General features: G+C 42.7%; 2 protein-coding genes across 2 annotated transcripts in view; one reads left to right on the top strand and one right to left on the bottom strand.

Moving 5' to 3' along the window:
- Nucleotides 1-427: 427 nt before the first annotated feature.
- On the bottom strand, nt 428-12,267 carry UNC50 (unc-50 inner nuclear membrane RNA binding protein). The gene is made up of 6 exons (XM_018563197.1): nt 12,188-12,267; nt 10,187-10,499; nt 7,735-7,855; nt 6,961-7,100; nt 4,554-4,652; nt 428-582 (listed from the first exon to the last, which is right to left on the bottom strand). The coding sequence occupies exons 2-6, from the start codon at nt 10,464-10,466 to the stop codon at nt 446-448; spliced, it is 777 nt and encodes a 258-aa protein (XP_018418699.1). The 5' UTR covers nt 10,467-10,499; nt 12,188-12,267; the 3' UTR covers nt 428-445.
- Nucleotides 12,268-12,386: 119 nt separating this feature from the next.
- Nucleotides 12,387-12,657, top strand: part of LOC108792484 (cytochrome c oxidase assembly factor 5) — a 9,889-nt gene continuing 9,618 nt past the window's right edge. Inside the window, exon 1 of the mRNA XM_018563279.1 lies at nt 12,387-12,567. Within this exon, the coding sequence (XP_018418781.1) occupies nt 12,466-12,567 (102 nt within the window). The 5' untranslated portion in view covers nt 12,387-12,465. The remainder of the gene's footprint in view (nt 12,568-12,657) is intronic.

Below are 12,657 nucleotides of genomic sequence, written 5' to 3'. Positions count from 1 at the left end.
ACCTCTATTGCTCCAAATGTTGGCATGCTCATTTTGGGAACTACTGGCGCAGATTGAGAGACTTTTTGTGGGAAAAGTCGCACTTGGGATTTATTTTACAACTGGTGTACTAGTCGCAGCTTTCTTTTCAAACACTTCAAACTGAACTATAATTGGGTGCATCTAAAAAAAATCGGGTTTCTGTGGGCCAAATATTTGGTGCACCAACAATAGTTTATCTGGCCCAGTATGTTTAGCTCTAAATTTTTCAAATGGTGACAGGGTCTCTTTAAAACATACACCTTACCAAAAAAAATAATTGGCAATGGCAGCTCCTGTTAAGTAAATGACAGACACGGGAGGGTTTTGTTAAATCAGTTTTTACCCACACTGTATTCTACAAGAAAAACATATTTACAATTTATACAAATGAACAAAATTCAACAAAGCAGACCTCCAAATGGATTTAATTCACTCGGAATTTGTAGAAGTTAGAAAGCATTTGTGTGAAGTTCCATCCCAAGGCCAATGACAAGACATACAGCAGTATTAGGACTGCAAAGGGGTAGAGAAGGATCACTGTGTTTTTCAAAAATGGCAGCGCTGGGGAGGGAAAAAGCAACAAGAAGATTAGGGGGGTGTGATTTCATAGCACTCAAGATGCAACCAAAATGTATATTCCGTGAAGGAGAACTATGTATGGGGTAACCTTTAGGGTCACGGGAGGACATATACTAACCTCCTCCCTTGACCCAAAGCTCAATATATAGTGGGCTATTGCCCGCTATATGCGGAGAGCATCGAAGCCGAGACAGATCCTAACAATACTGTCAAGATGCACTCCGCTGGCTGAGTGACAGCTGGCTCTGCCTATCTAGAGGCAAAGCCAGCTATGCCCGCCCCCTTCCCCGTCCAAATCAATAGAGTCGACGTGTGACAGGTTTCAATGTCACATGTCAGCTCTAACTATGAGGATGAGTGTAATTCACTCACTCCATAGTTTTCCTTTAAAGGAGAACTATGGGGTCAGTGCTTTTCCCCATAGTTCTCCTAAGGGTAACGGGAGAAAACAAACTAGCGTCCTCCCCTCCCGTCACCCAAAGCTCAGCTACAGCTTCCAGTATACTGAGACGCCGCAGCCGGGACGGATCCCGACATTACTGTCTGGATCCACCCAGCTGCGTGAGTGACAGTTGGCTCTGCCTATCTAGAGGCAGAGCCAGCTGTACCCGCCCCCTCCCCCGTTTCGCCAGTCAGCTCTGGAGGATAGGACAGGGGGGGGGGGGAAATCCCTGCAGGGAGCCATGAGTGACAGTCACGGCTCTCTGCACGGATAGATCAAGAAGTGAGCGACGGTATGTGTTCACCCACTTCCTGATCTATTGAGCGTGACAGTCTCATTGTCACAGGTCGGCTAGAACTATGAGGTGAGTGATTTTCACTCGCCTCATAGTTCTCCTTTAAAGAAAAACTCCAGGAACAACTGAACTAGAACTGCAAATCAATGTCTGAACAATGTAACATTATAATTGTTTGCTGGAAGCAATGCATGATGGGATATGTAGTCTTGATAAATGGAGATTACATCACATCCAGCAGCAGGGAAAGAGATGCAAAGCACGCTGGGAGTCTAGGAAATTGTTGACGTGAAGGGCAGACAGAAGGCAGCACTCAGTACAGAAAAGGGATTTTTTTCAAGTTAGCTTTGATTGAATTATCAGAAACAACTCCAGTACGTATTCCGATTACAATTTTGATGTTATAAAAGGATAGTCCATGCTCCATCTCCCAGATCACTGCGCCTTATTTTCATTTTACAATTTCATTGAAGCTGGGAAGTTTAGCTTTGACAGGAGACTTGCAGCTCTCCGACACACAATCCGCCCTGTTGCTTGCCTGCCCCTCCTATCTTCTTGTCTGCTCACAAAACACTTGTGGGGGAATTGATCAAAATTGGAGCAGACAAAATCTGGAGCAGCTGTGCAGAGCAACCAATCAGCTTCTCTCTTCAGTTTGCTTCATTAAGATTTGAAAATGAAAGAAAGAGGCTGATTGGTTGCTATGCACAGCTGGTCCAGATTTTGTCTGCTCCAGTTTGAATAAATTCCCTACTTTGTATTCTGTGAACAAAGTAAATGGGCAGAAGAGAGGACGGTTTGATTTTAGAAGGACTGCAAGCCTCTTGTGAGGGCTCCGGAAGTATATCGAAAGTTGTACTTCTCAGCTACAATGAAAGGGCCCATTTATTCCTATAGTGTGCATTTTGCCACATCTGTCACATAGCAGCCCATTTAATTCAACGGGCTGCCCTACGCTCAGCAAAAGGAGCAAAGAAGTTCATGCCGCAGTTTGAGCTGAGAGCTTTGCCCATTAACACAAGGACACGCGTTCCGTTTGCTGCATTTGGTATTTTGTTAATACACTGTAAGCACGACACAAAAAAAGCACGCAATTTTGTGGGCGTTTAAGTACATGGCAGGTGTGAATGGGGCCATATTCAGTGATCCAGGGGGTGACATACACCTCATTAGACATAACTATTTCTAAGCCAGCAGATTGTTAAACTGTTTTTCCTGGAGTTCTTCTTTAAGCTGACCATACACTATACAATCCCCTTTATATGAACTATGCAATGCAAGGGCCTGCCTGATTTCATACAAACAGAATTGATTGTTTAGGTTTGCCCTCATTTGACAGGGTTTTGGTAAATCTACAGCAGCAGCAGGGTGTTGTACTGTGTTGGCCATCAACAAGGTAGAAGTTTGGATTTAGGGCAATACCATTTATTGGCTAAGTGCAAGCTAAGTTCTAGTGCAAGCTTGGTCAATCTAAAGGAGATTGTATAGTGTATGACCAGCTTTACAGGGCAACTATTTGCATCAACTTGGAATATCTAGAGAGAGTCACATGACACAAGTGACAAATCACTACATTTTAGGGATACTTTTCGAGTACCAGTGCAGATACTTGGCATTTTCATGAGAACTACCAGGGTTGCAGCGGTTGCAGCTGGGACCTGGCTCTGGCACTCCACCACTGTCCTGAAATCATTAGTCTGTATTGTTTTAGAAAAACTGTCGCATGACAATAAACAAAAATGTATCAGTACTCGTACTTGTAAGTACTCGGCAAGTACCAGTACTCGTACTCGCAAAACTGGTATCTGTGCATCCCTTTATTTATATTTATAAAAACAAAATCGTACATTAAAACAGAGATGTACAAATCCCAGGAGCTCCGTGTGCTCCTTACAAATGACAGCTGCCTCCTAACTTTTTGAATTTTTCTCTAGTGCAGCCTTGGAGCTCAAAAGTATCGGTACATGTACTCATACTTGTACCGAGTACTGTACTTGGTATCTGTGCATCCCTACTACATTTCAAGGAGATGCACACCATGGCAGCTCTTTGTCCAGCCTTATTCAATACCCCAATGTGCGTATTATTACAGTAGTCAGTCATGAAGTGCCACATTTAAAATGAATGTAAGTTTTTAGAATCTCTCCTTTGCTAAGTACAAATACAATATAAAAAGGGCACGGGTCTTTGAACTGTGCCAGGCTAAAATCTAATTTACCTAATGCTCTACAACAGTTTACCAAACTGTATTACTTTTTTTTAACCTTTGGGTGGTGTTACTCTTGAGGGGCTTACAAAAATTAAAGAGGATACAAGTATATTGCCCATGGATACCTCTCTACCAGCGCAATCCTCTACTGCAATCAGGGCCAGATTTACTCTCCCTGCCGCCCCAAGGCCAGGTTGCGCAATGCACCCCCCGTTTAACTGTATTGCTATCACACAGGAGCTAGCTAACAAGCCCCTGTGTGATAGCCTTTGGAGGTGACAGGTTCTCTTTATTGACCCTGCCACCACCAATACAGGAGTTCTAGCACAGCGCTGTGCTGTAACTCGTGTGACAGCTGACATGGGAAGAGCACAGCTCTCCCCTCTCACTGTATACACGGAGCGGCAGTGTAAGTTTTAACCCTGCCGCTCTGCTCCCTGCATCGACGGCCAGTGAGGAGAGACTCGGCGGTCGGGGTGAGGACGTAACCAGAGGAGAGAGTGGTAGGTGCGGGGGAGGACGGACAGGATGCAAACATTTTACACGTCACCTGTAAACGAACAAGCGGCTTCCTCACGCCACATTTAGTCCTGCCTTCCCAAAGCAGGACTAAATGTAGAAGGCAACTTACCGCCCGGAACTTTATGCTCCGGGCGTCATGGGATTCCACACCGCTGCCGCCCCGAGGCCTGGCCTCGTGGGGAATCCGGGCCTGACTGCAATAAAGGAATTAAAACATGTATGCGAATGGTTGCTAAAGGCAGTGGCTTCATTTTTAGGAATAATCCCTTAAGGATTAATTTGATTCTAGTTTTTGAAACATGCGAATGGAACATAAACAAAGAACCAAGTAATTTAAAAAAAATGAAAACAAAAAAATAATATAATGTAAAATAATTTGTAATAACACATTAGGGGAACAATACATTTGTATTATTTTTTTATATATTTATTTTATTATTAAATAAAGTTTTTCTGACCACGTCTACAAAAACACTACAGCTTACCACTATATCCAAGGAATGTGATATAGATGTAATACCCAATCGCAATCAGCCAGAATGTGTTCCCCACGAAATAGCCAATGGAGAAATCTGAAATGACAACTGCAAAACAAAAAAAGAAAAAATCACTGTAAATGAGAACCTTACAACAAAAATAAGACCACTTTGAAATATACCCAGGTACTGCTTTACTGAAATTGGTTTAAAAAAGGGTTTCATGTATTAATCTTTTATATATGGAAAGGTAACGGGCAGTCCACATGACTTCCAATCATTTATTCATCGGGGACCAATTTGTAATTTGCAGCTTGACCTCTTCTGTTCAGCAGTATTAGATGTCCTGAAGCTACAGACATTATACTGAAGTGATTGCCAGAGATGTCATATCAGAGCAACAGGTTTTTTTGTCCCCTAGCAGCTGTCCAAGTTTAATAAAAGTAAGCAGCCGTGATTCACCAATAGCTCAAACTATCCATTAACCAACATGCATGGAAAACACCGTTAGAAAAGGGGGATTCATTCAGGTTTAGTGAGTGCACAGAAATCCAAATCCTGCAGGAACTAATACCTTTATCTTTTAATGGAAACCTTACAGAAATATGCTAGATGCCACTGCGGACTTTTCCTTCTGAGAATGCTAGATGCCTGGCTGTCATTCCGATTCAATTGCTTCAATACATTTTGAGGCTGTATGGTAATTCTTAAAGTGGACACTTTACAGGAATCAACTGGGTCAACATTAGCAAATCAGATATTCATTCAAAAGGTTTCTCTTTCTTGGCATGAATAACAAAATCGGATTTTTCCCAGCTCCTAGCCCATGTTACATTGTCCCTGGCTGTCGATCATTGCTGGAAAGTGTCTCAATCTACCTACACATACATAAATCATTACAAACTGTACAAAGAGTTTACTGCAATAACACAAAATGATTATGTTATGGTCATAAATGTGATATTCTACAAATGTAGATCTAAGAAATAAAAAGAACATAAGATTATAATGATTCGCATTTCCAAGCTCCCGCACCCTTGCCCCTTTGATAAAAATATAAATGGCATACCAGACCACAGATGCAGACATATAGAGGTCTGTATTGTGCAGCCTACCCAATACTCTACAAACCATATGTTATCCGATGTCTGTGCCCCATAAAGAATAATGGCCAGGCTAATACCTAGCTGAGAGTATTCTTCAGATAGAGCTGTTATCCATTAGGCCAGATCAAGCAAAGGGGATTTGAAAAGCATATGGGCTGCAGAATGGATGCCCGTGCGTGCCCGCTAGGGGGCGCGCGCGAGCAGAAAAAAATTGCCGTCTGGAGACGGCAACCCGCAGATGCTGCAGTGCCGTCCGTCCGTTTTTTTACTACGGGCGGACGGGAAGAGGTTAATGCTGGGTAGGTCAGACGTATACCTATACATGTCTGGTATATCATTTACACTTTTATTAGGAGGGCATGAGGAAGGGCAAGTTAATCTGACTGAGATATGATTTTAAAGTGACACTAAGCTCAAGAGAGTTAAATATTAAAAATGCATCCAAGTACTTTAACTAGTAACAGAAATGTATCTCAATGTAGACCCTCAAATCATCTCTGTATTCATGCCGATGCTGTCGTTCCTTCTGGAGAGTGGCTACTTTTGTTCCCCATGGTCCCTGTGTGTGTTGTAAAGTTGTCACCGCTCCAAGTTCACTCCCGTGATGGATTACAATCTCATGTTTAGTTTACTTATTTGTATTGAAGTTATAGTCTATCACAGGAGTGAGCTTGGGGTAGTGGCTACTTTACAACACACACAGGGACCATGGGGAACAGACGTAGCCCCCCCTCCAGAAGGAGGGACAGTGTCAGAGAGGATTGGAGGATCTACAGCCGAGTGATACACACAAGATACATTTTTGTTAAAAATTATTTTTAAATGTTTAACTCCTGAGTTTAGTGTCACTTTAAGGAAACCTGTACTAAGACAGATATGGAGGCTGCCATTACTGACTTCCATCCTAAATGACTGGTCACCATGCTGTCTCTGGTCTCGATATTTTACGAGTCACTGACCTGAAACAGGTATGCAACCAGTGAAGTCAGAGCTAATTCAGAACTCCTGATCTTTATTCATGCTCCTGGTCACCGACCAGGGAATTGGTATCTCCAGTAGGAGAGAGCAGCAATGGTGGCCTCTATATTCCTATACTCACAGGTTCACTTTAAGTCATTATTTAACATTCCTTCGATGGAAGATTTAAGCTACAGTTAAAATTATTATTTTTTTACCTTACTTTGCAGAACAAAAACATCAAAATTGATTTACACTTTACATTTAATCAACACGCTGTAAAAATAAAGTCTAAATTCTTTTATAATAAAGACCGAATCATTGAAACCAGATAGTTTAGGGATTTTCCTTACTTTTTATAAAAAACAACTGAATAAAATGCAGGACAACCAAAAGTGGGTAAAAGGCATTCAAGTGCACGTCTAATGCATAGCCCCATTCCACATCACAGTCTCTTCCTTGATGCTTCATCATGTACTTGTTGGAAATGAACCTGCAAAATAACACAAAGAAACATACAAATTATGACAAATAAACCAAACATACTCAATTTTCCTTTCAGCTATGGCTTTCTTAGCTAGGGTTGTAATACTTATCAGAACAGCAGGTTTGGGTGGACTGCTCAAAATGTAGCAAACTCCCTATAAGCTTTCCACATGTAAGGGGATGTACTGCAATATGCGTATGCACAGATAGCTCTACAGATTACATCTGACTGCCAACTAGAGCTGTATGTAAAAGGTGCGAATAGCATCAGGAAAATACCACGCAATGACCACTAGATGGAGTACAGGAAAGAAGTACTTCTTTGCTAAGCTCCTCGTCTCCATCTAGTGGCCATAATTTGGTACTTTCCTGATTCACTCATCTTATGAATGAATTATATTTGACCTGGGAAGAACATGTACTAATAACATTCATTATTGTCCCATTTGCACAGAACAAAGGTGCATTGCAGGAGGAATGGCTCTGCAAATGTATTTATAAACACACCCCTCAGTGTTACATAGTTAGTCAGGTTGGAAAAAAAAAAACACAAGTCCATCGAGTTCAACCTACAGATAACTCCTGATTTTTATTGTAACTCATGATACAATACATATGTAAAAAGATAGCGAATAACATACCACATAAGAGTTGCAATAAGTAACCCAACGCCGATGCAGTCAATAAACACAATCCAGAGGAGCAGTTTCAGCATCTCGAAAAATCCCATATGTAGTACAACTCCAAACATTATAGTGGAGACTAGAAGAGGAAAAACATACAAAGATTACAAAATTGTGAACAGCCATGTCCCCTGAATTTCTCCCACAATAGCTAATTTTACATCCCAATTTAAAAACACTTTTTCATATAAAAAGCATGAACTCATCCGCCCCAATCTTAAAGCTTAACTAAACTCTGCTGTCAGTGCTCATGCCTTTCACCATAATGTGCAATTCAGCACAGCATACTTGTACATTATGGCAGACATACCTCCCAAAGCACCCTTTCAGCGGGCTCCCGCTGGTCAGTGCCGCCGACATCTTTACCCGGTCTTCCAGGTTAGACGTCGCAGGCCATCTTGATTGGAAGGCGGAAGTCCTGCACGCGCATGTGGGAGTTAATTTGGTCCAGCACAAGGCATGTTGAGATTCTACAATGAACTGCGCATTCGTGGCTTCGTGCACATGTAAAACATTGCTTGGAGGCAAAAGAGCAGCTTTTAATGCAGAAAAGACATTCCGAGTCTCTTCTGCAATAAAACCCTACCTGCCAGCAATGTTTTTACTTAAGACTCTAATGGCCGATGAGTTCATGTAGTCCCCAGAAAAAGCAAATATAATACCTGTATCATAACATTAACTTACTAAAACATATTAAATTATTTGACGTAAGGTTAGGGACCTGCATGGGACAAGCTGCCGCATATAAATGCAGTAACCATAAAGTGAAAGTACACACTATATGCGCAAAAATGGCCCTCAGAAGCACCCTGCTACCCCCCAACATTTGACAGGCACATTCCAATTTCCTGGCTGTGGCAGCACGGGTACGACAACATCCCACAATGCAATTGTCTGTCTGATCATTCGGTCCAAAGGCTGGGGTACTGCCATGGGGTGGGGCTCAGGAAACGAGGACCAAGTCAATGATTTTGAGAATTTGCATGTCAAATTCAGGGAGATAATATGAGCACTTAAAAAGAGCCATGAGTATTTTCTGCCTTCTTACTTTGTCTGCATTAATGTGTAACTTTTGTTTTACTTTTTTCTCAGCACAGGATTACACCTATACCCCTTCCCGCTCACCATCTGTATATAAAAAATCCCCAGAATGTTGCCTTGTGATTGGAATATGTTTATAACTATTATCAGCACGTAGCTCTCAATCCCATCAAGTCACCCACAGCTAGGGTCCCCAAAGACCAGTCTGCATGGTTCCTGATCAGCTATGACATAATGCTAGTCAGCTGTGCAGCAATCTTCATGTGCTAACAAACAGCATGCTGATAGGAGACAGCAGAGGGGCAGATGGATGAGCTCATTAGTCTGCTGGTTCTCCTTTTGCTGTTCAGTCACAGGCTGGGGGAGGGACAAGACTTGTATGCGTTACTTAATTGCAGCCTGCCAGATAGGTCAGTACTGTGTATATCTCAGAGCTGAACGGAAAGAAATACAAATCCTTTTGCAGGTAACATAGCTCACCTATACTGTATGTATTTCATATGTCCATGTACAGATTTATTGGTTTGCCTGAAATGTAGCTTTAAACTAGCCATGAAAGGCAGACTTGTCCCTGCAATACATCCCCTTTTTAATACAGGACAAGACCCTGCTAGCTTTGTTTACAGCAGCCTGGCCTGGCACTGCAAACACAGTGATATGAAACATGTGCGCCTCAATGGGCACAATCATCACAATCATCACTTTTGGACATAGGAACACCCAACACATGTTTGTGTTTGCATGCGTGTGTAGATGGGGGTGGGGGACTTTAAAACATTTTTTGTGTTTAGAAATTTTTTTCAATGTGACTATTTTTTTCTTTTTTTACTTTACACTTAACTTTATTGCTATCACATAGGGGATAACATGCCCCCTAAGTGATAGCAACCCCTAATGTCACCTAGGGACCCCCAAAGAAGCTGATGAAGTGTAGATCTGCTTTACCAGATTCTCTTCAGCTACAGAAGCTGGAGAAATGACAGCTGAAGGCGGAAGTGATGTAATACACATCACTTCCACATTCAGAGAACGGAGGGGAGATCAGCGGGTGGACATGTGTTGATCTCCCTCTAAACTCTGTTCAGAGAGCTACCGTGCTGGTCCTGGACACGCACAGAGAACTGATAGGTGGCTGTGGAGCGCACACTTGCACGCAACAAACAACAGATTACTTGTATGTAAACAGCCATCGCGTCTGTTTAAATTGCTGCCTGTTTCCCGCTCATGCGTACGCGGGGCAGCGTGCACAAGCGCGAGTGTGGAAAGGACGTTTTAAAACGCCACCCACATTCAAGAGTTTCTAATTAAACAGCCTGACGGGAAGTGGTTAAAGACTGCTGTATCTAATCAATGTGTGCAAATAACCTACCGCATAGCCACATGCCTAACAGGACCAGGAATGCCGGATCATCTCTTGCCCACTGGTCTTTGGTTTGTTTCCTGTACTGAAAATTTCTGTAGACTTTCTGAGGCGAGGTGAAAAGATACAGCATCTGCCAGATGGCGAATTCAAAGTCCATATGCCTGAAGTGAAAGAGCCTCCTCAGATACTTATACCTCTTGGCCCCAGCAGTGTGTCTTGCTGCATCCCGAGGGCTGAGGTTGCCATTGCTCTGTGCCCGGGAATTCAGAGACGTGGTGGGCAGCATTTTGTGCTGTGAATTAATGGCCTTACATAAAGCCTGCAGGAAACAAAAAGCAGATCTATTAGTTACCTTTTCCATTTGTTATATGTTACTACTAAGCATCCAATGTGCCTTGATGTGCATTTATGTCACTGTCAGATGATGACTAGATGTATTACATATGTGTTGTACTCACCAGTAGATATAGAGGTCAGGCTGCCTCTATAGGTCATCTCAGAATTTTACAAACACTGGGGAAGATTTATAAAGTACAATACAAAAAGAACAACTAGTGCATCCCTGCAAGATATCAGCATTTCCAAAGTGGCGCACTTAACGAATATAAAAGTCATGTAGTTGCTGTTTCAGTATTTAGCAGCAAATGTGTGCCTGATCATTGAATGGTGGCCAGAGCGTAAAATAAAATGTGTGCGCCTCACACTGCCCAAACTTGGTACTGCAAATACACTCTGATATGTTAGAAGACAGCATTGGCTTTTCTTCTCTTTTTGGTCACAAGGCGCCTTTCTCTGTTTTTCAAGGAACTTGAGCATACATGTTTGATTAAAAGCTGAACTCCAGGATAAGGAAATATTATCTAAATACTAAAGGCATTCATATTTGTTCTTGAATCTTGGTGTGTATGAAGAATTTCTTCCAGATCTCAGCAGTAATCCAGTGTGAAACTTTGCCTCTGTGCAGTTACTGCTGCTCTCTCCTTGTGCAGGGTGGCTGCTCTTGTATCCGCCCCCTCCTATAAACAGCCTGTAGTGGTCAGTGCCTGCTGGGTCCCTTCCACAGCTCTGCTCTCTGCGCAGAATGCTGCACTAAGTCCTGTCCTGCCCTTTAATGTGTATTTCCACTTTGCAATCAAAGTTCAGAAAACACCTTCTATATGTTTATGTTTTCATATTCACACAGTATATATATATATATATATTCTTCTAAATATATATATATATATCTTAATTTTTATCTGTTTCCTTGGGGAAGGCCTTTGTGCATATTCCAGGCTACTCTTAGCAGTTTGAAGAGTGAAACTAGAGGGGTAGACTGAGGAACAGACTGAGTTTCTTCTTATTTACATATGATGCATCTAAAGCTGGGTACATACATGTCACATTTTGGCTGGTTGCTTATGAACCGGCCACAATTTGCACCATGGATGCCACTGTCTGCGCCCTTCTGCCCAGCATCCTTTAGTCAGCTGATTGAAGGAGTCAGTTGGAAAATTCCTTGGCCAAATGGAGCTAGCAGCCAGGTGTGTTGTGTTCCTGTGTATTTATTCAGTGAGCCCTGTCATTACTTTAAAACCTGTAAGTGGCCTAGGGGTTGGTGGGAGGAAGCACAGGGCACAGTAATGACCAGCCATCTGACACACCTAGAAATGCATTGAATGCAAAAGGAGGACAGTGGTCTGCAAGACAGCAAAGGTCAGAGGAATGGTTCTTGACATATATTACCTTGGTAACAGAGTCCCTTTAATGGCATGATCAATACAGGAGCTTATAATATAATGAGACAGAAGACCCAAACCTAGATCACATTGGGCAATGTGTGTGATGTGTATAGCAACCAACCCACTGCAACAGTAAACCTGACAGCTTGGCTGTGTCTAATATAGAGAACTAAGGCTCACAGCGATCTGCATGAGTAATGATCAGAGTGTAGTACCACCACCCCGGGAATCAGCCCTCCACAGAGTGTATGACTGAGTACCATCACCCCATAACGTCCCTTCTCACCTATGTAGCTCGATTCCCCAGCAGTTCTCTTCCGGTAACACAGACCAGAACACGTAGCGCCTGCTGACGTCACGACACCCGGAAGCGTCCACGTGCCCCGCGTTCTGTCGGGAAATGTAGTCGTCTCACGAATCCCTGCGTAGCAAACAGTGCCCAAGACCAGGCTAAGAATGCGGAAGTTGTAGCGACGGCGGAAAGTCACGCGGTGCATTGTGGGAGAAAGATGGCGCTGCCCCTGTAGAAGTGTCAGTGGAGTGAGGGAAGACACACAAGCAGCGATGCCGAAGTACTACGAAGATAAGGAGAAAGATAATCACCCTTGTACGGGGGTGCTAGAGGATCTGAAGAGCTGCCTGCTGGAGAGTGCCTGTGTGCTACAGGTGTGCATACATAACCTGTGTTCCTCTCTACTCCTCAGGTGTCAATCCTGTAGGGCTGGTGTAATATAATATGTATATATATATATATAT

This window comes from Nanorana parkeri, unplaced genomic scaffold (genome assembly GCF_000935625.1).
Source record: "Nanorana parkeri isolate BGI_ZX_2015 unplaced genomic scaffold, ASM93562v1 scaffold21, whole genome shotgun sequence".
In the NCBI taxonomy this organism is placed as follows: Eukaryota; Metazoa; Chordata; class Amphibia; order Anura; family Dicroglossidae; genus Nanorana; species Nanorana parkeri.
The sequence above is the reverse complement of the archived record's forward strand: the minus strand, read 5'-3'. Positions and strand labels throughout refer to the sequence as shown.